At 40.2% G+C, this 26,950-nt stretch overlaps 2 protein-coding genes across 3 annotated transcripts; both read right to left on the bottom strand.

Annotated features, from left to right (window-relative positions):
- Positions 1–11,173: 11,173 nt before the first annotated feature.
- LOC124252678 lies at positions 11,174–13,903 on the bottom strand. Of its 2 annotated transcripts, XM_046686338.1 has the most exons (3): positions 13,854–13,903; positions 12,428–13,079; positions 11,174–11,396 (listed from the first exon to the last, which is right to left on the bottom strand). In XM_046686338.1, the coding sequence occupies exons 2-3, from the start codon at positions 13,023–13,025 to the stop codon at positions 11,236–11,238; spliced, it is 759 nt and encodes a 252-aa protein (XP_046542294.1). In that variant the 5' UTR covers positions 13,026–13,079; positions 13,854–13,903; the 3' UTR covers positions 11,174–11,235. The 2 variants fall into 2 exon arrangements, with proteins under 2 accessions (XP_046542294.1, XP_046542293.1); XM_046686337.1 differs by having other exon boundaries at positions 12,428–13,867.
- A 3,570-nt stretch (positions 13,904–17,473) lies between these two features.
- Positions 17,474–18,349, bottom strand: LOC124252673. The gene is made up of 2 exons (XM_046686333.1): positions 17,944–18,349; positions 17,474–17,817 (listed from the first exon to the last, which is right to left on the bottom strand). The coding sequence occupies exons 1-2, from the start codon at positions 18,155–18,157 to the stop codon at positions 17,609–17,611; spliced, it is 423 nt and encodes a 140-aa protein (XP_046542289.1). The 5' UTR covers positions 18,158–18,349; the 3' UTR covers positions 17,474–17,608.
- Between the last annotated feature and the right edge of the window lie 8,601 nt (positions 18,350–26,950).

Raw genomic sequence — 26,950 nt, 5'->3', positions numbered from 1 at the left:
ATTTTACCTGAAGTGTGTAGCAAATGGGAAAGTTTGATTACTACCTCATTACCATAGAGTAATATTTTCACTAACTATAGAAAATGTACTCGTGATATTAAGCTATTGGATTTCCAGTTAGGTTTATCCATAAGATTATATATACCAAAAGAGAATTAATGCAAATGAAATTAGTAGATTAAAATATTTGTACATTTTGCAAAACAGAACCTGAAGATATTGTCCATGTTTTTATTTCTTGCGAATATGTACAGTCGTTTTGGAATGAACTAAGAGTGTTTCTTAGAAACATTCTTAATATTGAATTAGTGTTCACAAATTTTACAGTCCTGTTGGGAATTTATTCTGGCTATGATTTTATCAACACCATTATATTTGCTGGTAAAATATTTATATTTACTTCTAGTATTAATAATGAAGTTTTACATATAGCAGAATTCATGAAGATACTACGGGATATTGTACTATAGAGTGATATATAAATAAAATTTGTGTGAATGATATTATAGAAGCTAGATGAAAAAATAAGATCTAGAGGGTGGACCAAAACATCAAAATGTCAATAAACAAACGAAGAAATACAAAATATATCCTCTTTCTTTCTAAGAACATGCTTTTTATAGTTTCTTATCGATTTATGTAGAAAATGCCATTTTAGAAAAAAAAATATAATATGGTTCACTACACATGATGTGGATAATCTTGACAGCAAAGCACAAGGAAATTTCTCACAAGATGAATTTCATGGCTATGCACTCAGTGTGACCAATCATCTATCAAAGGAGAATATGGGGAGTAAAACATGCCCGATAAAACAGGATCCAATGGACACAACCCTCCAAAGTTGCCGGACTTTTATACGATTCAACAACCAGTAGAACTCCCCTGAGACAGATGTCTATGCTCCAAAATCTACTACAAACCAAGTCCGACCAAGTCTCCTTTGTAGAAGATTCAATGGATAAGGATCAGGCATGGCTTACACTCGTCTCAGAGGTATTGAACAAGGGTCCAGTAGAAGAGGGTGACATCATCACCTGGGCAGGGTACAACTCTGTCTCTTTGCAAGTGACAGATCTGTAAAACCTCCAGCAGAGATTGGTATATATTCTTTCTTCACGGATAAAGCAGCATCTGCATCTTCTATGAAACATGCTATGGATTTGTCTGTGCGGGTTCTTAAACCCGGGCCAGACCACAGTACTTGGAGCAGATCAGCCACTATATGCCATTATAAAACTCCTCCAATGGCAGTTCCCAGATGCTTACGGGGAAGACAAGCTTTTTGCTATGATGGGTGCATTGCACATCGAAGACAAGATGCATCTAATGATAGGGAAGCTGCTTCGTGACTCAGGGTGGGCAACGGTACTAACTCAAGCAGAGATCCTCACATCTGGTCGAGCTAAGTCAACCCTCCATGAGCATCACATCAAGCGCACAAGATATGCCCACCAGGTTTCCCTATATCGCTGAACATCCTCAAGCAGAATGCATACTCTGAATATTGCAAGGGTGTCATGGGTCCACTGAATCCTTCAACATGTGGATCAACGTTCTCAAAGTTTTCCACAGTTCAAATACTGGTCTACTATCATTGAACTAGAACTGCTCATAGCCTCGTTTTTTGTGGAGGTCCTTGAGGGAAGGAGACTTCCAACTTTATGTACAATCATGTGACGAACTTTGTGGATTGGTTTCACGCATTGGACCACACAAACTATGCACGTTGGCTTCCAGTACATGTACGTGACATGGTTGAACTTAGCAAGAATCACCCTGAGATACATGATGAATTTATGAAGGGCAAATGTCGTTCAGAAATCATCCAAGAAGTTCAGTCTTACGGCCAAGGACCAAGCCCATGAACAGTCCAACAAACTCCCTCCAGGAACACGGTGGAGCAACTGGTTCTTTATGAGAATCCTGAAGCACTTACCCTTTATATGCTTGCAGGATCAGACTGTATGCGGATGGTAAAGGAGTTTGAATCAACACATGACCTTCACCCCAGGCAACAGCTCATTATGAGGAAGGACACCATTTACAAGTCAAATTTAAAAGACGCTTTGTTGCTCTGATACCCATACTGTCATGGAGCCGTCCGTCGTGAACAGTCTGTTACAAATCTCTGAAGCTGGCAAAGCCCTGCATGTAGATTTTCATGTCCAAATGAGACTGGTGCAGATATCTGTGCCTGTAACAGATCCAATCAAAAGAAATAACATGCTGACCTTTGCAAATCGACCTGACCCAAGGAGAAAAAGAACCTAAGGATGTTGGTATTCAGAAACAAAACATGATATTGGTGACACAGCTCTTCCTTTCTTTGCAGTCCCGCCCGGATGCAGACTTGGCCGACTTTTCATGTATGAAAATCAAAAAGGAACCACTCAAGCCTAGCTGACAGAGGGTCAGTGAGATTTGGAACAAAGTCAGACATACTGGACTGTATCAAGGAACCAACTGGCCGTACAACTGCTCCAAACTAGCAACAGTCGTGGCTTTGATATGGCAGCAGTCATCCACATGCTGTGCCCAACAGTAGCAAAAACATTCTCTGACTATGTGTCCCTTCAAGTCATTCCATATCTTGAGGCCCAGATGAAGAATGGAGCCCAACGGATTGATGCGGTATGGGATAACTACCCAGAGAGTAATAATCTTAGGCCTGGGATTGGTTCAAGAACAAGAGTTGGTGATGGCAGCACCCTGATACCAAAACATGAATCGAACAGTGGTTTCCTCAAGTATGAGGAGAACAAAAGGGAATTCTTCTCATTCAGCAGCAGTCAGATCTCCAAAACGGATATGGATGGAAAGCTCCTCCTGAGTACCCACTGTGAAAATGTGCTTTCAAACCAACAGTGTGACCTGGGTACACTACAGCCATGCAACCATACCGAGGCTGACACAAGAATCATCCTACATCTCCGACATGCTGCAGAGCACGGCCACACATCAGCCTATGTTCGCACTGTTGACAGCGATGTTGTGATTTTGGCAATAAGGGTCTTTGAGACCTTAGGCTTAACAGAGCTCTGGGTCGGATTTGGAACTGGTAAAAGTGCAAAGACATCCCAATCCATGATCTGTACTCTCATCTTGGTACATCAAAGTCCTTGGCATTACCCCTCTTCCACAGTCTTACTGGCTGTGACACAACTTCACATATTCTTGGATGTGGAAAGAAGACTGCATGGACAACCTGGACAAGTCTACCTTGACCTGACAGACACACTAGTGGCTCTCACACAGGATCCTGAACACTTCGTGATTGAGTCGAGACACATTCAACAGATTGAAAGATTTGTTGTACTGATGTGCAGCAGAAGTTGTGGAGTAGGGCGCATGAATGAAGCAAGGCATCGCCTTTCACTACTGGAAGCAGGTCATTGAAAAACTCCTGCCTACTCAAGCTGCGTTGTTTCAACATGTGACACGATCTATTCTGCAGACTAGTTTCTTTTGGGAGCAGGCAACCATTGCTTACCAGGAAATCCCTGACTTCAGTGGATTGGGGTTAGCAGAAAGACGACAGCCATAACTGGCAAACTCTATGGACCACCCTCAGTGATGCTTCAGCAGCATGTTCTATCCTCCTACACTGTGTTTGCAAAAAGGGCTGTGTGGGAAGGTGTAAATGCAACAGTGCTGGTGTACGATGCACAGTCCTCTGCCATTGTGAATGAGGATGCACAAATACTGACAGTAACTAGGTAAAATAGTTACTATATCTATCACTGACAGTCATGTGCAAGTAAAATATATACATTCCGTGTATACTATTGTTATTCTGGTGTAATTTGATTCACTACTGACTGGATATTTTTATAGGTAAAACATCTTAGGATTAAAACATAAATATTATTTCTACATAATTCCATTTTAAGTCACTTACAATATGATACCTTTTAAAACCGAACACTGAATTGACAATTTCCAAAGTGAAAATATCTTCAAATTCCAAGCATTGTATGAATTTTGATGGGTTTTGTATCATATTTTGAAGTTTTCGGTCAGCTCTTTAAATTGTATATTGGTATATATTGGTAATAACTTTGTCACACTGGTTACAATAAATCAATGTATACATCATTACAAAGCTCTTTTCATTATCTTTCATTTGATATGTGACATGACCATATACAACCGTAGGAAAAAAATATTCTTAAATCGGGGTGGCGGCCATTTTGTTTTTTGTCCAATATGGCCGCCACAGGGGGCCGCCATCTTGGCGCCCGTCTGGAATCGAATTAGTATGCCTTACGTTACCTCTGTGCCAAATTTGGTGCTTTTGGAAGAATCTGAACCAAATGCCCTGAAAATAGCTCCTAAGCTCCCCTGACTACTAGTCGAAAGATACATAGCCAGGAAAAACAACAGGATCGCCAAATTCTACAAAAAATGGCCAAATAGATTAAATGTATACTTAGAGACAGTAGATCACTGTCATACAACGTGTATCTCCTGTGTTATACTGTATTGTAAGTGCAATTTGCGCACTACCCTGCAATGTACACCTTCTGAAATCAATAAAAAGAATTTAAAAAAAAAAAATCCCCACTCAGACAATTCCCCACCAGACAATTCCCCACAAAAACAATTCCCTACACAGACAACTCCGCACCAGACAATTTCCCACAAAGACAATTCCCTACACAGAAAATTCCCACAAGACAATTCCCCGCAGACAATTCCCCAAACAGACATTTCCCAACTCAGACAATTCCCCGAACAGACAACTCCCCACCACACAATTCTCCTCACAGACAATTCCCCACGCAGACATCTCCCCACCGACAATTCCCCACACAGACAATTATCCATTAAAGAAAACCCCCACACAGACAATTCCCCACACAGACAATTCTCCACTAGAAAATTCCCCACACAGACAACTCCCCACTCAAACATTTCCCCACACAGACAACTCCCCAAATGACAATTCCCATTAACTCACATTCGTTAACATTGCATTAACGTTACCTTTAGCGACCTACGATCACCTTAGTTCTTTGTGAAAGGAGGCACAGGGCTGTGAGACAGGCTTCAATATCGCATACAAGGTCACTTGGAAGTTATCACATACAGACTCGTCTAACCTATGTCGGCACCATTTTGAACACCTATTTTGCATTCCTGTCTACTCCGCCCGCAATACATGTACCTTAGCAACAGTATTCCCATCCCTGTCCTGATTTTCGACAATGAAACACTGCCAACATTGCTATTGCCTTGTTTCAAGCTTTGTGGTTTGGTAACCTTATTTCGTGTTCAAATCCAAAATATGCTAAAATTCATGTGGTACAGATAAATATTATGTTTTACAGATAATTGTTATGTTTTACATCAGCCTGACAATTGGGATGCAAGGGAGACATTGACATGAACCAGTTCACTGGCTTTATCAAAAGAACAAGATCAGACTCTATAGACTGGCTTAGGTTCATAATCACCTCAGAGCCTTGAGTCCCCCGTTTACATGCAGCCCAGATAGAGAAATATATCTCCCAGGAACCGCTGCCTACTCGAACTCCAGCAAGAACCTTCGGGAGATTGTGTAGATTCACGAACACTGAAATTACCCAGAGTGTCAAAAGGTTTTGTCACCCTGTCGTCTAAAGCAAGTTGTGCTGAAGCGTAATATACTTCCTCGTACACAAATAGTTGAGGAAGAGTTGAGATACCCATGTTCCCGCCTGGGGTGGGTAGATATACTGGTGTGGGTAGATATACTGGTGTGGGTAGATATACTGGTGTGGGTAGATATACTGGCGTGGGTAGATATACTGGCGTGGGTAGATATACTGGTGTGGGTAGATATACTGCTGCGGGTAGATATACTGGTGTGGGTAGATATACCTGGTGTGGGTAGATATACTGGCGTGGGTAGATATACTGGTGTGGGTAGATATACTGCTGTGGGTAGATATACTGGCGCGGGTAGATATACTGGTGTGGGTAGATATACTGGCGTGGGTAGATATACTGGTGTGGGTAGATATACTGGTGTGGATAGATATACTGGTGTGGGTAGATATACTGGTGTGGGTAGATATACTGGTGTGGGTAGATATACTTGCGTGGGTAGATATACTGGCGTGGGTAGATATACTGGTGTCGGGTAGATATACTGGTGTGGGTTGATATACTGCCGCTGAATCTAATAATGGTAAGTTGGAACTTCTGTACTTTATGTCTCTGGGCTGTGTTGTAAGTAGCAGTAGAACCTTTGTAGATACTCCATGCACCATGGACCCTCGGTACCCAAAGCTCGTCAGGTGAATGTGTGACGCGTCTTGACCTGCTTTGCCCACATCCCACGTTTCTAGGAGGTAGTGATACAGATGCGACATTGCTCTGTGTGTCGGGAATCACTGTCACGGTGTATTTAGGACCACTTTGTCTAGTTAACCTGCATCCAGCACTGGGCAGCATTTATGCCATCCGATCTGTCCATCCTTCCATCGGTTACCTGGCATATATTTGTTGGAGACAACACATAATTTGTAATGTAACAATATGACACAAATTCAGGTTAAAGCAAGGGAGTGTTATATAATAAGGACCTCTATGTAATTGTTGTAAATATACAATCGCAAAGACGTAGCTCCAGACAAACAAGTCGTATTTCCCACTTGCGCGTTACATTACTGAACTACCTTCATAAAGCCTAACATGAACCCAGTCGAAACCTACATCACAATGCCACATAACCCACCTATCATAGCCTACACTGCGAATCTATGATATGGAAATATTATGACTCACATACTTCCTTATGTTTATCAGGCGGGACTGTTTGTTATCAAATACACTGTACAGTCCTATTTTTGTCACTCTGAATATATACAAGGAAGAAGGAAATTTGGTCCCATGAGATTCAAACAACAGCAATCTTGTATACATAAGCCGAAGTCAGTCAATGAGAAGTTGATTGGTGTAGCAAACTGATCCAATTAACAAACCAGCGAGACTCACACCTTTCCGCCATTGACAGGCGAGTTCAAAAGTCAGATTAGTGATTTTACGGAAATCACTGACTGTGCTACTCAGACTGGAACTGATAAGGTGCCCCTATTAGTGATATGGAAATCATTAGATAAACAAATGCTTAGGCGGAGGAATTAGGACTTGATCATCTTTTTTTCTACCCTCATAGACATACCTATGTCTCGAATACATCGATAAGTCGAATTTATTACTTGCTCCCCAGCGATTCGACTCATCGGGATTTGACTGTATGTATGTATATCAATATATTTGCTGTGATAGAGACACCCACACCAGAATATTATCTCCGTGGTATTATTTACACAGTGAATGTATATGCTACAGGTACAGTTTGGGCTGGTTCTATAGGAACCTTTCACTGGAGACAATGTTAATGTAGGTTCATCATGATATTAGGTCCATGCAAAAAAAAAATGATGATGGAAATAGAAATTGGGTAACGAATATAAAAACATTGCTGTTTAAAACTGGTTTACACACACACACACACACACACACACACACACACACACACACACACACACACACACACACACACACACACACACCCTCCCACCCCTACCACCACCCCTGACCCGAACGAATTCAGCTTGTATGGGGAATCGCTATCGACACTCGGAACAAGTAAGAATTACAGTCAACTAAAATTGAAATAAAAGATTCAAGTTGAAGCCTTGTAAAATAATTATGCCAACAATTATTTTGCAACCGGTGAAAAGCAAACTGTTGAAATACTGTTTTACATTGCAGGAAGTTGTTTCTAGCATTTGCCACAAAAATCACAATGATGAACTACGACGGGAGTGACTATGTCACCCTACTAAACAAAGAAAATTGCGATCATTTTGGTATGATGTTTGACACACGTTCTGCTGTTTAGGGGGTTACTATTCAACCTTGCCCAGTATCCTTGTCTTTCAACATCTGCGGATGTGAATATAAAAGACAATTAGAGAGTCACATTTTTTACTTATTTAGAATAGATCTTAAAAATCTCTAGGAAATCACTCCGTCAATGAAGCTGATTTGTCACTCTTGTTTTTTACCAAAATAAAAATTAATAATAACTCGACCTGGTAACCTTTTCGATGTTTTGTTGGGTTCATTTTTCCTTTTAAAGATATTATTTAGAATAATAAACACATGGATTTACAAAGCAGAGAATGGGTAGCGACAGATAACCGTGTTTTGAACTCGATCTATTCAATACCATAAGGTTTTTTTATAAGGTCCAATCCTCAGTGCAAGACCCAGAAATACAAAACGCATACCAGGCTTCCAAAGATGTCGTTACTCTGACGAAAGACTTGCTGGTCCTTATTTAGCTGGAATAATAATGGACAAGTGATTTAGGTTTATTGCTATTTATCAATTCAAGTATGGCAGCTGTCTCAGATACGAACACGGCGTCTTCTGCCCAGGTCACGGATTGTACTACGTCGACACTTCAGCGCTCACTTTGGGATCCCTGGAGACGAACTTGGAGACGAACGTTACCACTGTGTACCGTAACGACACTTTATATCTGTCTGTTCATGACTTCGAAGGTGTTCTGTATGCTGGGCCTTTGGAGAGAGGTAAATACATGGAGCCTCATATGTAATATCCATTACGTTGTATTCAGACACAGTATTGAAATGCGTATGCATGTTTGTGGGTGTGAGTGTGCGCGCTTGCCGTTAAACAATTACGGTATATAATTTTACAGTCACAACTATAAACATGAACACTCTTTACTGCCACTTAACAATTCAATAAATCAGCTGTTTTGCGTCACTGAATAAAAATTAAATTATCATTCATTTACGGAATACCAATTGCATTATAAATATGTACACGTTCAGAACGATTTTGAAACTTACCTTTCGTCTACAAGACACAATATTGCCATGAACTGACTATTGAATTTCCTTACAGCGGGGCAGTAGATGTACTTCCTGGAGGCTGTGGGCCACGCTCCTATGTGTACTTTAACACATCCATTCTTGGGGGCATACGTGCTAGTGTCTTCAGGATATATGGTAATGATATATTAGGTAGACTCAAGTTAAGCGTATATGTTGGGTTATTAATTTGGTCGTTGAGGTGTACTGATGATTCCAAAAATACCATTGTTATTTTGGTATCAGATGGCATCAGATAATGCTTCTTATATAGCATATGCTCTGCTGTATAATTATCAAAATAATTCCTTTTGTGTTTCACTCTGCAGGATTATTTATTACCCGCGAAGATCCATGTTAGAATTGGTCTCAGTAACCCATCCTTGTTGTAAACGGCGACTAACGGGATCGGGTGGTCAGACTCGCTGACTTGGTTGACACATGTCATCGTATCCCAATTGCGTAGATCGATGCTCATGATGTTGATCACGATATTGTCAGGCCCAGACTCGATTATATACAGACCGCCGCCATATAGCATGAATATTGCTGAGTGCAGTGTGACGAACCAACAAACCAACGAAATCGTTTCCCGGACATCAGTCTCTAAAACAGCTGTGATGGAGTTATCTTGAATACTTCAGACAATCGTTCTTATCGGTCCATGAGTACTTTTTAGCTTGCACCATGTGATATATGAGATACATCCAGTGAGATATCGATCAAATACAAAGGTTTTAGCAGCACCGTTAGTTATATATATACCCAAGATGTACCAATGCGATGTTCTACTGTGTGGTTGCAATATAGGTACAATGTCAAGATGTTTGTTTGAAAGGTCTTGGACCTATATGTCTAAATACAGACAGTTTTAAATAATAGAATAACAATGATATAGATTCATTAGACATTTTATTCATGTACACAATGTCTTAATGTGTGTCACATGTGCAAATGGTGACACACATGTTCTCTTTGTGACATAGATTTCAACTGAAGTGGTACAACGAGGCTTTCAATCTGACAGTGGTACAACGAGGCTTTCAATCTGACAGTGGTACAACGAGGCTTTCAATCTGACAGAGGTAAACTGTATATCATCATGATTTTACAGGATTTTGTCTCACGATACGACTAAATTACAGTGACACACGTTAACATCCAGATCAGTGCCTTACCGATGTAACACACTACAGTGGTACGGTGTAATATTAAGCAAAGAAATGTGTGTGTCTTTCATAAGATTGAATATAGACTATTTGCAGCCATTATGGCTTACAAGGGAACATAGTATATACAGGATATGTATGTATGTCATCTAGACGTACAATATATATACTAGCATTGCAAGTTCTGTATAATACACTTACAGCTGTTACTGATACAACCAATATGGTTTACAGGAACACATGTTATATGATAAATATACATGGGTTTATGTTATACAAGCTGATAGTACAAGATATATATATATTAGCATTGCAAGTTATGTATAATAAACTTACAGCTGTCACTGATACAACCAATATGGTTTACAGGAACACATGTTATATGATAAATATACATGGGTTTATGTTATACAAGATGGCAGTACAATATGTACTAACATTGCAAGTTATGTATATTATACTTACAGTTGTTATTGATATAGCCAATATGGCTTACAGGAACACATGGTATATATGATAAATATACATGGGTACAATATGTTACACAAGATGTATAATATACTTACAATATGTACTAACATTAAATATACAAGTTATGTACAATTATACTTACAGTTGTTATTGATATAGCCATATATGGCTTACAGGAACACATGGTATATGATAAATATACATACAGTTGGTAGCCAATATGTTATGGTATAAGATACATGTGTATATGTTATACAATATGTACTAACATTGCAAGTTATGTATATTATACTTACAGTTGTTATTGATATAGCCAATATGGCTTACAGGAACACATGGTATATGATAAATATACATGTGTATATGTTATACAAGATGGCAGTACAATATATACTAACATTGCAAGTTATGTTATAATATACTTACAGTTGTTATTGATATAGCCAATATGGCTTACAAGGGTACATAACATATGCTAAATATTAATGTGCAATATAATTTATACTAACATTGCAAGTTATGCCTAGGAATGTACAAATGTCTTAGACTTGAGCCAATATGGCTTATGGCTTACAAGGTATCCCTAACTGGAATATGCGTCTATTTGCATCCTTAGAATATCTATTTGTTGTATATATAAGCAGAAAATAGCAATCGAAACGTTGAAGAGATGCCTCTTCTCAGGAACACAGGGTTCACAGTTTTCTGGTGACCTTGACCCCGATGGGATGAAGAAGCGGGTACTTCCTGCTATGAGGTTTCACTCTTCTTCTTGTGAGAGTCCGATGAGAGCCACCATGCTTGATGGTCACGACATCGCAGTCCCGGGGAGTCAACGGCTTGTGACCGCCCGCAGCTGACAAGATGGAAACATGTATATAAACACGTTGAAAATATTCAATGTCTGCTCCAATGTCTATTATGTTGGTTAATTGTTCATATATTTTACTCTTCTTGAGTGAGTGGGTGGGTGAGGGTGTGGGATGAGACTGGATTAAATCAATGATCGATCATCTGCGCATCAATTCCTAGTTTTGGATTACCATGACAAGGATTTTCCTGTATTTAAGGGTCCCTTGGACTCATACTCTGAATTTTCAGGGGTCCTGGACTACAAAATGGGGGTCCCAGACACTTAAATAGCATAATTAATACAATGTTGTAATATTGTTGTAATTCGGTTACTGTTATTGTATTGTGTATCATGATCATCACATTGTTAGAGTAATTAAAATGCAAATGATACCATAACCCGGCTAGTAGCAAACTCAGTGATGCCGTCTTATGACATGATTGAAATTTTACTTAAAGTATTTAGACTTTGTTTAAAGAGACCAAACAAAATACTAATCATTATTAAGAATTTGAGAATTTCAAGCTAGGAAAACAAAAGCTTGGCTCGCCCGAGGGTATTGTTGGAAACATTACATGTTATCCTTTAAGTAAATACATTTCAAAGACGAGTTACATTTTATGTCACTGTGCCCTATGTATGATGTTTTAACACTCAAATATTTTTTTTCAAATATCTTTTTCTAAAAACAAATGTACTCTCTCTCTCAGAACATTACTACAAACTTCTATATCTTTATTATTGTCATGTTCTTGAGTCAGGGAACCCATGCAAACCGTTTTATGGTAGACACATACGGTACTGTTGTGTGCGATATAGTTCTAAGATGTCATCGCCTTACGTTCTTTATTGTCATAGTTTTAATTGGATGTTAACAATATCTTGTTACTGTGCCACCACTTTGTATATGATAAGTGTATCTACACTGTACTTGGGCCGTTAGCCTTGTTGATTTATTTTTTTTACTTTACTAACAATGTAACCTAACTGACAACGCAAGACCTAAAGTGCCCTCCGTCCATGGCAACACTTACCTTTCTTACTGGAGCCGGAAGCAGCTGGCAGCAGGACAGATCTGATCACGTGACAGTGTCGTGACCGGAAGTCGTCGAATGTCTGTCGTTCAAAGATCCGTGGCGACTTGTGGCGACAGTGGGTGACAATCTGGTTGTCAGGTCCTCTCTGTTCGCAGACAAACACTCGGGGCCTGCCGTCACACCCAGGGGGGACGTACACGACGACCGTGTCTCCTAGCAGTATGTTCATGGGGAGTTTGTCACCTAAGTATACATATACAATGTTGTTGTCCCCGAGTTGTACAATAGTTGTATTGCTAACGCTAGCATTGGAGTCTTTCTTTTGAATAAAAGAAATTGTGTTTCTATTGTGCCCGATTTGTACAATGCGCCGTATATCGATTTGGGGACGATTACAGAGACGCTTCTTACAGCTGTCTGGCTTTTGGTCAGATTGTAAAGACTGGTTGGCATGTTTCATCTTTCCTTTTCTACCTTTCTCTGATCGTAAAAGACGTGTATTTTGGGCATTCATATGCTGAGAACTGTACTCTAATTGTTCGTTTGGCTCGAAGCCAGACGGTGCGACGTGGTACGCCCCCCTAGCTTCAGACATTGCCCCGGAGTTTGAACAGATCCCTGGCTCGTATGTCACCACTCGCCGTTGTCTCTGTGATGACATGTAGAAAGAATTATATCAGCTTCACAAACACAAATCTTAAAACGATTTCATAGAATAGTAACTTATATTGCATACCAGAGCCAGAGAGGTCTTGCGAAGGACATCCAATACTCTGATTGAAGTAAGTCACTCTATAATTCTTAGAAATCTACGTACATGTTTACCCTTAATATAAACGTACACACGTAATTTGACCTGTATAATTTACATGTTAAAGAGGCAGCAACCAGGACAGACATGAGTTCACTTCATCAGCTGTTTGCTGCAGCCTTTGCAGTGGGTCAATCAATATACATATTGATTTGAGTTATGCCGTCATGCTATATGTGTATGTATACATGGGTATATGAGAGTTGTCGTGTCCTCGCATGTGTTTGTGACGAGTGCCAGGATACGCTGGAAAACGCCATATGCCAACACAGTTTGATAGTGAATGAGTTTAGTTTTACGCCGCTTTTAGCAGTATTCCAGCAATATCACGCCGGGGAAACACAAGAAACGGGCTTCACACATTGTACTCATGTGGGGAGTCGAACCCGGGTCTTCGGCGTCGACGCTTTAACCACCAGGTTACCCCACCGCCCCCAATTTGATAGTGCATTACTGACAAATGCCTTTGTTATAGTGGTAAGGTGGGGTCAACCTTTGGGGAGATTCCACAGTATAACTGAAATATTGTTTTGCGAAACTTGTAGGTAACTTTCATGACGGAATTCAGTCGTGGACAAGCTAGGAAAGTAAAGTGAAGAAAGTAACACTTACCTGCCCTGCCTACCACAGCATAAACCTGACACTAAGGGTGACTGTCAGCTCTTATATACTGTCCTGTTTCAAATAGCTACGTCATTGTTAACCAATCAGCTAAGTGCATTCCGAGGTGTGCGTGTTACTGTGCACGCTTGTATAGTGTCACGTGATGCTATCAGCCTCAAGCTTGGTAGGGGCCAGTAAGTCAACAAGGATATATTATCGTCATACCTCACGTGTCACTGTCAACCATCCATTAATACTTTAAAACCATGACTAGTGACTGTCAATAAATAATGCAGATCGGTGTAGACTGCTGTAGATCGGTGTTGATTTAACACATGGGTCATTAATATGCATGAAACTCCTTAAAATGCAAATGAATGCATGATGTCATAGGTCGGCGAGGTTAATGAATCGTAGCTATATGTTGATTGGCTCATCCAAATCACGTGACCTTAGTGAAGGCATGAAAAACTCATGAATATGCAAAGTGAATGCCGGACGTCATAGGTCAGCGAGGTGGTGAACGAATCATAGCTATGACGACGACGACAAGATAAGAAAACTCATGAATATGCAAATGAATGCTATATATAGTCACAGGCCATAATATATATGCAAATAAAATGCCGTATGTCATAGGTCGGCGAGGTTAATGGATCGTAGCTATGACGACAGACTCTGTGGTAAGAAAAAAATCATGGATATGCAAATGTATTTTCAGATCCTGATAAGCTGTCCTCCAATCTTCCTTTTGCCGGATCAACCCGGATCAGACGTTGATTGGCTCATCCAAGTCACGTGATCGTAACAAGGCATGAAAACTCATGAATGCATGACGTCATAGCAAAGCCGCAGTATACGAAGCAGATTTTTGTTTAATTGTGAATCATTTGCAGGGCAGAAAGCCTCCGGAACCACACTGAAAGTTCCTTCCTTATTTCTCTTCAATATCTTAAAGAATATAATACTATGTTATGAGAGTGTGTTTTATGTAATTTGTAATAACACATTGATTAAGTGATAATTAAACCACCTTAAAAATATCTTGGACAACATTCAATCAGTATATCTGTTCTCACCGTGAATATTTTATATTTGTGACCAAACCTTTTAGATTTGTGACTCAATTGCATTGTACTAGAAATCTGTATTGTCATTCTTTGTAGCTTGCTCATTGTTTGTTTAATATATTATTGAAAATTTTAGACTTGTCTTTGTTCTATTTTGCTGGTTCAAACGGGACTCTTAAACCTTTTGTCACGGCAAATTATTAACCGTAACAGCTATCATGTAAGTGACAATCGATGCGAAGCAATTCTTGGAAATTCAGGTATCTCAAGGTCGTCAGGGTCCCTGATAAGCTCTCTTTATTACAAGAGCGTACTTGTTCCTTTGCCACTCAGTGGCGTATACAGATGAATCGTGGTTTAACACATACATCGCTTGTCTAGAGGTGCAATGGCAAACAAAATCTACCTATTTCAGCTAGCGACCTCAGCTTCTGAATTATTTTAACCTGTGAGCACCGACCAAATTACTCCCAGCTATCTACTCCAAAGTGTGGGTAGAGGGTATATCTCGTGTGTGTGTGTGTGTGTGTGTGTGTGTGTGTGTGTGTGTTTGATTGTGTGTGTGCGTGTGTGTGTGTGTGTGTGTGTGTGTGTGTGTGTGTTTGTGTTGAAAGTACTTAAATGCCACACGAGCGGACGGGCTTGTGTCAACACGGTTTGGGGGCTGTTGAATGGACAATCTTATCTCCGCGAGAAACACCCTCAAGAACACCACCCCTAAATAAAACAAAGAGACATTCCAGCCTCAACAACCAGCGACACAACATTAACTTCGAGTTCTATTCGCGACACACGCGTTTGTTTAACCATGCAGTGAAGCGATACGTTTACCGTATGTATTACATTATAGGTAAGAGTAGATGTATGTACATTTGTATATTTTGAAGGTGGTTAAATCAGAGAGGTCGTGGGTTTTCACCTTGTGGAACCTATATTTGTTGCGTATGTATTATCTATCATAAATGTAATGAATGAATGTTCATGTAGGTTTATATCCCAAGACAACTAATGAATGTATGACGTTTTTGAAATAAAACACACGTCTACAAACTTTCTTCAGCTACATGCAACACAAAACTATAACGATTCCCATAAGAAGAGTTTGCTGGTGTTTCCTATATATCCAATATCTTAATACATCAAGTACAGTTCTATGACAACTTTGTGAAACTTACAATCGCAGGGATCATCTCAAAATATATTTGGAGAAATTTACTAAAACCCACGATTTTCGTGGCGAACTGGTCCGTCAGCAAGTCGGGTTCAGACTGTGCTGTTGCTCTCCCGTTGTCATCATTTATGAGGTTGACATGCAGTCGATCCTTGTCTTTCGTGCTAGGTTTCAGATGGATGGTGAGTTGTCCAAAGGGTTTTTCGGCGGCTTTTTCACACATGGCCATAAAGTGATCCATGTTTTCGGGGGGAAACTTTGATTTGTTGTTTATCTATGGGCGAATGAAATAAGCTGACATAATGAGCGTTCAAAGCAATGTCTCTCGGAAACAGGTTTTGTAGCAGAAGGAAGATCAGTACAGTTTTGTGAGGGAGGTTTGAGTGAACAGCCGTGTTAAAAGTGGATGCTAACATACATAAATAGGCTTGACTTAAGAACTGGTTCTTAGCAAGCAGCAAAAATACATGACTTTACAACCGATTGTTGACTTTGTGAATAGGCTAGGATTTAGAAGTGGTTACAAGCACTCAATGTCTAGGCTGGTATTCAGAAGTAGATACTTGCACTCGATATATGTGGTGTCCATGTGTGTGTAATATTACAGCTAAAGAAGCATCATTTGTTAACATTTATCCATGTATCATATAAAGAGAATGGATCTACAGTTAACGCATACGGTAAATCATAACGAAAATACATACCAATCAGATTCTTGACATGTACTGTTTGATGTACTATGATGTTGGAATGGCCGTTCTGCACATTGGTAACATCTGCAACGATGTCCACCATCAGGTTCTGTCCATCTCCATCAACAGCATCTGTTCTGTGTCTGTCGCCATCATCTACGCTCAGTCTTTGTCCTCTTTCGCTGTCCTGTCTTTTCGTAATTCTTTCTCTTTTGATGTAATCTCCTGTCCGCATTCTGCCACCATCAACGTATTGCGGCTGCGCTGTTTTGACAGTACAACGATCTCCTCTCCTTTCGTCTTCATTGCTGTCACATTCTCCCTGCATTCCCACCACAGCACCATCTCCGAGTCCCACCTCTATTCCTCTGCAAACGTCATCGTTTCCTTTATCCATTCCTTCAGTGTTGTAATGGTATTTCTTCCATATTTTACCATCGCCATCACCACATTCTCCCTGTTTTTCACCAACAGAGCCATTTCTGAACCGTCTTTCTCTTCCTCCACCGACAACAGCACCTCCTCCGCCTCCAAGGATGTACTCATCTCTCTCCCATCTTGCTCCAAACCTCTCATATTCCCCCCGTTTTCCATCAACAGTGAGATCTTTGTCTCGTCTTTCTCTTCCTCCATGAAGAACAGATGTATCGCCACCTCCAGTCATATACTGAAATGCCTTCCACCTTCCTCCCTGATTTCCATCAACAACGTCTTCTCCTCCACTTTCCTCATCAATGTCTCCTCTATCTCCACCTCCAATGGTATTTTGATCTCTCCTCCATTTTCTTCCACCACCAAAACAATTTCCACGCTCCTCTCCAAAAGCCTTGTCTATTTTCCTTTTCTCAGCTGAACCAGCACCCCGACCCCTGTCCACCTCAGTTTCCACGACACCAGCACGCCGACTTCTTTCCTTCTCAGTATCGGAGACACCAGAGCCCTGACCTGTTTCCTTCTCAGTTTCCAGGACACCAGTACGCTGACCTCTTTCCTTCCTCTCATATTCTCCCTGCTTTCCACCAACAGAGTCATCTCTGCCTCTTCTTTCTCTTCCTCCACCAACAATAGCGCCTCCTCTACCTCCAAGGATGTACTCATCTATCCCCCATTTTCCTCCAAACCTCTCATATTCTCCCTGCTTTCCATCGACAGAGCCATCTCTGAACCGTCTTTCTCTTCCTCCACCGACAACAGCGCCTCCTTCACCTCCAAGGATGTACTCATTTCTCCCCCATCTTCCTCCAAACTTCTCATATTCTTCCCGCTTTCCATCAACAGTGAGATCTTTGTCTCGTCTTTCTCTTCCTCCACGAAGAACAGTTCTATCGCCACCTCCACCCACACACTGCAATCTCTCCCACCGTCCTCCCTGATTTCCATCAACAACGTCTTCTCCTACACTTCCGACATCAATGTCGCCTCTATCTCTATCTCCACCTCCAATGGTATTTTGATCCTTCCTCTATTTTCTTCCACCACCAAACCATTCTCCCTGCTCCTCTCCAAAAGCCTTGTTTATTTTCCTTTTAGCAGCTGAACCAGCACCCTGACCCCTGTCCACCTCAGTTTCCTCTCGACACCAGCACACCGACTTTGTCCATTCTCAGTTTCGGAGACGTCAGCACCAGCCGACCAACCTTCCATCTCAGTTTCCAAGACACCAGCAACCCGACCTTTTTCTTTCTCAGTTTCCGAGACACAGCATACCAACCTCTTTCAGTTTCTCCACTCTTTCCTTCTCAGTTTCCAGACACCAGCACCCCGACCTCTTTTCCTTCTCAGTTTATCGGAGACACCAGCACCAAGACCTCTTTCCTTCTCAGTTTCCAAGAGATACCAGCACCCTGGCCTCTTTCCTTCTCAGTTTCCAGGACACCAGCACCCCGACCTCTGTCCATCTCAGTTTCCAGAGACACCAGCACCAAGACCTCCTCTTTCCTTCTCAGTTTCGGAGACACCAGCACCCTGACCTCTTTCCTTCCTTTCCAGTTTCAGACACCAGCACCCTGACCTCTTTCTCCTTCTCAGTTTCCAAGACACCAGCACCCCCGACCTCTTTCCTTCTCAGTTTCGAGACACCAGCATACCCTCAGACCTCTTTCCTTTCTCAGTTTCGGAGACACCAGCACCCCACCTCTGTCCATCTCAGTTTCGAGACACCAGCACCCCGACCTCTTTCTTCTCAGTTTCTGGAGACACAAGCAGCACCCTCGACCTCTCTCAGTTTCGGGAGACACCAGCACCCCGACCTCTGTCCATCTCAATATTCGAGACACCTTTATTCCTGCCGCAGATGGCACCAGGCTGTAGTAGCTTTATACCATCTCTTACAGGTGTGGCATTCCTTCTCTCTCCACTCCTATTTTGTCTTTGTCTGTCACCAAAACACTGTCGCATCTCTTTCTGAAACCAAAAGATGGTATTTTGAAACGTATTGCACCAATGATCTGCACTGTAATCTCGAACATTTTAGTTGTTTCTATATTCTAAAATTTTGCATCCCCTATTCCCGTATATCTTCATCCTAAACCCCAATCGAGTGGTATCTGCTGTGTTAAAGAAGTATAGGCAAATACGCACAATAACCAACTAATACTGCCATGTCAAACAGTGAGTGAGTGAGTGAGTGAGTGAATTTTAGCATTTCAGTCAGCAACTACATTACAACCTCCACGAAATCCAGACCAGATAAACCGGTGATAGGAACAGGATAACGCGCCATCAGTCTAACATCCCGATCATCCGTGTCTCATAGAACGTTTATTGTATCAAAGGCCATTGGCCCATATACATGAAATGCATATGCGTCAATATTTTCACAAAAGATTTGCATTTCATTTCTGCTCTTAAAGGCACATTTGAAGTATAACATAACAAATCTTAAATCTTGATAATTTGTGGTTACCCTTGGGCAAATGCATTTTTGTACTGAAGGTCAAATTAAATATTTATTTGGTATGTATTGCTGTCGAACGTTATTTAAGGATACACATATAAGGGTGAAATGGTACAGATCTTCGAGATTGTTTAACTTACATGTACATACTATTTCAGACTTTGCAATTTTATGATGTCTCCCGGTATCAATATTTAGCCTTGTACATCCCCGAGCACGAGTAAGGTCGAATCTATTACATATTTCCCTGCTTCAAGGCTAATCTTGAACGTGCATAGTATTGATGTCTAGTGCTAGGTGCTAATATATTTGTCCATTCTTGGGTGTACGTATATATTAATCTGGTTTGAAAAATGTTAAGCTAGCTATACATCCAACGTCTTGGTAGACCCGAATATGACCAGGACCTGAACTAAATAAAATATGTCTAACATTACTTGCTCAGTTCAGTCTACCTACTGAATCAACTGAATAAAGATTAACCAACGTTCTGTAGCCTTATCAGCGCACCGTGACACCACCAGTGGAGTACATTACACAACAGGTACACGGCGTTTTCACTCAGTCTCAGTCAGAGATAACACAGTGACGTGTGTACCAGTAACTATTAATCGAACAGTAATCATTGTGACTCACCCAGCAAACACAAATTACGGAAAAATACAACACATCCGTTTGGCACGTTGCCAGACATGTCGGTGACTACCTGCAAATAGTACTGTGTGTGGTCGTGCACAGAAATCAATAGCTGCAGTCAATGCATTATGGCAATATCACACCGGCGTTCAGGGGCGGATACAGGATTTTCTTTTGGGGTGGGGGTGCACCCCAATCCTCGGAACCCTGGGCATAAAACATGTAGTACATTTGGAACACTCTTTGGGTGCGCACCCCTCCTCTGGATCCGCGCAAGGGCGTTCAATGCCCTGCGTGCTTCAAGTAAATGTACATTGAACATAGATATTGAGTATACGTTATAGGTATTATAAAGCTATCCAAACATCAACTCAAACACCTCTCCCTCCTTCCATTGCACCTTTGGGATTCAATTGTATTTTCACACATTTGTATTTTTAGAAACAACGACATTTTACTTATTTAAGACAGAATATAGACAGAATATTTCGTTTTATTCGATATTCAGTCAGTATGTACATGGTATACAAGTGAAATAATATATTTCATATTTTCATTAAAATGGATTCGAGGTCCTAAGACCCAAATGATTCCGCGAATAGCCTCTGAAAATTTTCCTATTTTCGCTTTCCTTCTTTCATTAGTGTCGTGTTATTGATCAAATGTTTTACTGTAAATAGGAAGGTGAGGTGAGGTGAAATTGGGTTTAACATCGTGCTTGAGAATATTTCGCTCATATGACGACGTGCATGCGTGTGTATGTGTATGTGCGGCTGCTTGTACTAGCCAAGACTGAAGCTGGTTATATTGCTAGCTCACTGAGATACCATGCCGCAGTGAAGCATGAATACCCCACTCAGACACATTATACTGACTCCGAGCCGACCAGTCGAGCCGACCAGACCAGTCCATTAATGCCGAGCGCCAGGCAAGGACCAACAAGTACCATATTTTAACGTCTTTTGGTATGACGCGGCCGGGGATCGAACCGCGACCTTCCGCTCTCCGGGCGGACGCTCTAACCACTACACCACGGAGGCGGTCGTAAATAGGAAGGAGACAACCTGTCCATAATCATAATGGACGACAAAAACTGATTGTATTGTACGATTCCGACTGAACCTCTGAAACTGACCACCATCCCATGTCACTGTATGCAACAAACAAGGCCGACTTTCCAGTCTATTGTAAATGCATGTACGATAAGGTCCTTCACAGTGCTTCTAAACAATGTTTTCACGAAGTACACACATAATAGATTTACACACATTCTTCTATGTCCGTCAGTGGGCAAAAATGCGCTGTGAAATATTGGTACTAACCTTATTTGAGACTTGTGTATGCGATTATAAGCATAGAATTGTCACCAGAGCTATGACGTGATCATATGCAAAGCGCATGCGTACAGAGAGCTCTGTTGCTGACTGTGTGTTATGCAATACTACCAGACTTACGCTTTGACTCTGAAAATACTTAATTTTGATAGAAATAGTTTCTAAGGCTCGGGGGCAATACATCGAGTCTACTTCTTTGTGTACTGAAAAACTGAAAGAACTGTTCGTAAACTTTGATAAATTATCTATGTCACCGTTCATCGCTGCATCACTTAGTAAGACGGAATCTGTGGCTGGGTAACTTTGTGTAAAGTTGATTGATTCAATGAAAACTAAGATAACTAGTTTATCATATCTTCTTTGTGTGGCATTTTTGAAGTTGGGAAGTAAAATATGCAACAATTCACCACTCGGACAATTCCCCACACAAACAATTCCCCAGACAATTTACAATTGGTGCTGCATTTCCTAAATTCTAAAGATATGACGATCGTAGACTGACAGCGTCTTTCACAAAATTTGCCAGGTTTTTTAACAATAAAACATCAGAGGACTGTAGCATTCTTACAAGATTCTCTCTGTGACTGATAGTGTCCAGGTGTAAGTAAGGAGAATATTTAAGACGTATATCATGATAAACAGGACAAACAAAAATAAAATGAATTTCATTTTCAATAGCATTTAAACTACATAGTGGGCAACAACGGGTGTTTTTGTCCATACCCTGCCTCCTTCCTGTATTTTGCATTATATCGAGTTCGCCGATTCTGAACAAGGTAAGCATGCGTGCGTATTCTTTACGTGACCTGTTTAGGTATAGCTCGGGAAAGATGGAAACTTTGAACTCTGCATAAAAATTTAGTTTGGAACAGTTTGACACCTCAGAACACCATGTTTGTGTATAACAATCTTTAACCCTGAGCTTAAATTCATTTATGAAGCAACCCACATCAGCAACACCTTGGCATTGCCAAACTATTCCAAAACCTAGAGAATACAATAGACGCTTAAAGGTCACATAAACCCTAGGGGGAACAAATACATAAATCACTAACTGGCATCGTTATAAATGAAACCCCGTCATTAAAACTACTCATTTCGACCTTTAATTGACTTAAATCGACCTTTTTGACAACAGTGCACAATTCTCACCCGCGAACGAAATTTCAACCAATCAGAGAGTCGCGCCTCTGTGACGTCATATGAGGAATAGCTTTGAGGGCCGATGCAGAATTCATCTACATTTTAGGGGTTAAATTATCTTGTTTACAGGCTTGTATAAACCTGAAATTGTGACAATTGTTGTGGAAAATGAAAGCGATATGTTCTCACAATCTACTGTCATTTAATTTAGTCTCCTGCTTTGCCTAGTTTCCGAGTTACAACTTGTTTTCATAGACGATTCTGTCAAAATCGATTGGTGTCGTTAGGCCCTATTTGTATAATGACTGATCCAAATTGATCCCATTTCTGTGTTTTTTTACCTCGATATTTAATCATGTCATGTAAAAATCTGTTTGTATTCTCAAAACAGTGTCGGCCCATAAGTTTTCACATGCAATACAGCAATTAATACTCCCTTGTTGTATCCCGTGTTAGGTGGTATAAACTTACACATGTTATTTGTCATCATTCACTTGATGGTCAGTTAATGAATTTATAACAGGTATAATTAGTGGTAACACACTTAGATTACCTGACAAAGGTTCCCATTTGGCATTTCTTGTGTCTGGAGTAAATATTCAACATTATAAACATCGATCAAAGGATTAACCGATAACACGCTGATTGATTAATTACTTTTATCCTACTCAGCGGAATTGTCAAAAGGTAGTGTTTATGTATGTAGATTTACTAATCTATACTGAATACACTCTGTCGTGTCGGTGTCTGCGTAAAACAACGTCCTTCTTTCAAAGGATTAACCGGCAATACATTGATTGATTGCCCATTATTGGCTAACTAAATTACTGTTTTTAAAGAAAGGCGGACACTATGCAATTAGTTGCCAGGTGTGCTATCTTGGGTGGCCAATGTGACTATACACCAATACCTGAAAAGATTTATCACTTTTTCGTATATTAAACTGTTAAAAGACACATCATTTGGAACAGTTTTGTGGATATTGATGGATACATTCCTCGAACAAGGTAATGGCCTGATATTGTTCCTATAACTTTAATTTGTTTTAATTTTAATATTTGCATTTTGTTTTTATTCATTTGTCGTAGCATTCAAACGAATCATTGTTTTCGCCGTGAAGTGTAATGAGACAGACAACATGCACTAGGGTGTGTGTGCGAATTATGATTCACATTGGCAAACTATAAAATGTCTAGATATTACAGTTCTGTTATAAATTCACTATAAGTATCAGCAGATCGTCTGCTTTTTATTTAGTTTCAAAATGCATACAAGTGTGATAATAAACTAAGTAGGATTATAAGACCAAATATAAAGACGCACATTGACTAGTATCTTCATACTGGTGAGTGGACATTAACCATGGGAATATAGCAAGAAATTTATCGCGCAGTATTGTGACTTCGACCCCCACCTCGCTTCCGTGGAAGAAATCGTTATGTTATAAGTTGTGTCATGCAAAATCCGTTTGGTTATGATTCCAATACATATTTAACTACGAGTAGAAAGTAGTCTTGATTTTCTAACTTGATGAAAACAAAGCATAATCTCATTCATTCTAACAGATTTTTTTATTTTTAAAAATGGCGGCGCCCTGTCGGGAACATCCGCCAGTCTGAGGATAAATGGTATTTAGGTTTGTTTTCACCGAGTTACAAAATCAAAACTACATTCTACTGGTAGTAAAATATGTATTTTATTGATGGCCAATAGGATTTTGCATGACATAGCGTATATCATAACAATTTCTCTCGTGGCAGCGAGGTGGGTGTCAATATAATACTACTTACAATATTATTGTTACTTCGACCACAACCTCACTTCCGAGGAAGAAATCGTTATGTTACAAGTTGTGTCATAGAAAATCTTTATGGTCATCAATCATATGCATATTTTACTACAACTAGTAAGTAGTTTTGATTCTTTAACTTCCGTGAAGCGATCTGAACACAAGTAAGATATCGTTTCAGGCTTCCACAACGCTCGCTTCGCACTCACAAACATAACCCATTTAGCACGAACTGCGGGGTCCTGTGGAAATCTGTGCATGGGGACACCATCGCCCGACCCCTATGAGCAATTGACGACAAAGCAACGATTCGGCATGTCGTCGTTGATGTCGAGAAATCATCAAAATGATGAGCGTGCTACACATTTTCTATACAACTAACTGAAAATCGTTCCTCATATGACGTCACTGCAGTGCTCGGGCGACAGAGTTACGTAACCTGTCTGTGGTTTCGTTGGCGGGCGAGAGGGAAGCAGGCGACTTTTTGGCCACTTTTAATCGCTCGGTATTAATTAACCACAAGTTTTTAAAGAATAAATTTGGTGTTCCGCATAAGACTAACCACAAATCTTTCATATGTAATGGTTAAAAGAGTAACAAAAAACAAAGTTTAGTGGTTCTTTAACATGAGTAACCCAAGTTTCCCTACCAGCTGCATCTAAACCTACTAACATACCATAACACTGTTTGGGGTACTGTTTTGAGACATATTAAGAAGTTTGAACCAGTATCTTATACATCTGACATATGTATCTACGTAAATACCATAACGGCCACATTCGCCCAATACAGCAACATTCGTAGATTTGGAGCCAACACCCAAAACAAATTTTAAAAAATTTAGCTTGAAAGCGTTCAAGAAACAACCACTGGTGGACAACCCAAATCTCTGAACCATACAGAATTATTTGTTCGATTTATGAATCAAACATTTTAAACAGAACCTTTGGAGAAATATTACGAAGTTTATAACTGAGTTGATGAATGGAAACCACAGCTTTAGTAGCTTTGTAATGTTTGTACAGCTTTGGACCAACACAATCTATTTGAAAAAATTATACCGAGATAACAATAGTAGGTTGATACCTTGAAAGGGACATCGCCCAGTTTCCACTTTCGTATTTTCTTAATTAGCCACCATTTCGAAAAACCAATAATTCAGTCTTATCTAAATTGACGCTTAATAGGCCATGAGCCAGGAGCGGAAAATTCACATATTGGTACCACTCAGAGGGACCAAAAGTTTTAGTGATTTTTATATTCCTTTATGTCTCTATGTATAAAAAAAAGTAGGATGGACATCTCATTTTGGTAGCTCAAACTCAGAACGAGGCTAAATCCAAGATGGCCGCAAAAAACCTTAACATTTAAAAAAAATGTCAATTCCAAACTTTTATCATGAGAAACGTTCAGCAAATAGGTTGGAAATGTAAAAAAGAGGTAAAATGGTGTCACTATGATTAAAAGTATTTAATCAATATGAAGTTTTGTTTAATTGATACCTTTAAATCATATTTTTTCCTGATTTTTAAGAGTCGAAATCGTAAGCTCGAACAACTTTTTCGAAAACTCATCATTTTATTTATTCTGAAGACAGCTCTTTAACTTCAAATAGTGAGAGCACCTTCAAGTTCCTTCAATTGGTTTGTGATAGTCACTGTTCCGCAGCATAAACGTCAGCTTCATCATCAGTGTCAGTCTTTGGCAAGTCATGGTCCTCTCATACCATGTTGTCACAAGTCTCTTTCCGACATGTCACAGTGCATTTCAGTCCATTGGTAAGGCATTGACAACTTGGCAGTTTACAGACCGTTGTGTAATTGCAAGAAATGAACTCAAGAACAGCATCTGGGTCCTGTCATCCAGCAAATCTCCATGTGACCATTTTGTTCCACCCGTCCATGACCATCTGTTGCCCGTGAAGTTGGATATTCAGCTTCCAGACAGTTGTTCATTATTGCAGCTTGATTGTTTGCTCTCGGGATGTGCATAGATAGACAATCAAAGCTAGTGGCTATTGTCCTGATTCAATTGCCCCTTTCCTAACCCTAAATAAGTGGTAGCGCAATTGATGGACAACCCATATTTAAGAACTTGAGGCATACAAGTGGCATGTGAATGCTTGAAGTGAGTCAATTAAACCTGGTGGCACAGTCCACTCATTCCCAAGCTTCCTGTTTCAAGGGGCAAAATTAGTACCTTTGCATGTCCAGTTTCCTGCTTTGAGCTACAAGTAACATATGGCCAAAGACCTTGTGATCTGCCTTCAGGATTGTTGCAGTATTTGACCCTTTCTTCTTCTTTTGGCAGTTGACATGAGTAAATGTTTTCAACCTTTGTTTTGGAAGACACTGATAAACTTCTTTGTCTGGCTC

Source organism: Haliotis rubra, unplaced genomic scaffold (genome assembly GCF_003918875.1).
Source record: "Haliotis rubra isolate DU_JTF1 unplaced genomic scaffold, ASM391887v1 Scf520, whole genome shotgun sequence".
NCBI classification, from domain to species: domain Eukaryota; kingdom Metazoa; phylum Mollusca; class Gastropoda; order Lepetellida; family Haliotidae; genus Haliotis; species Haliotis rubra.
The sequence above is the reverse complement of the archived record's forward strand: the minus strand, read 5'-3'. Positions and strand labels throughout refer to the sequence as shown.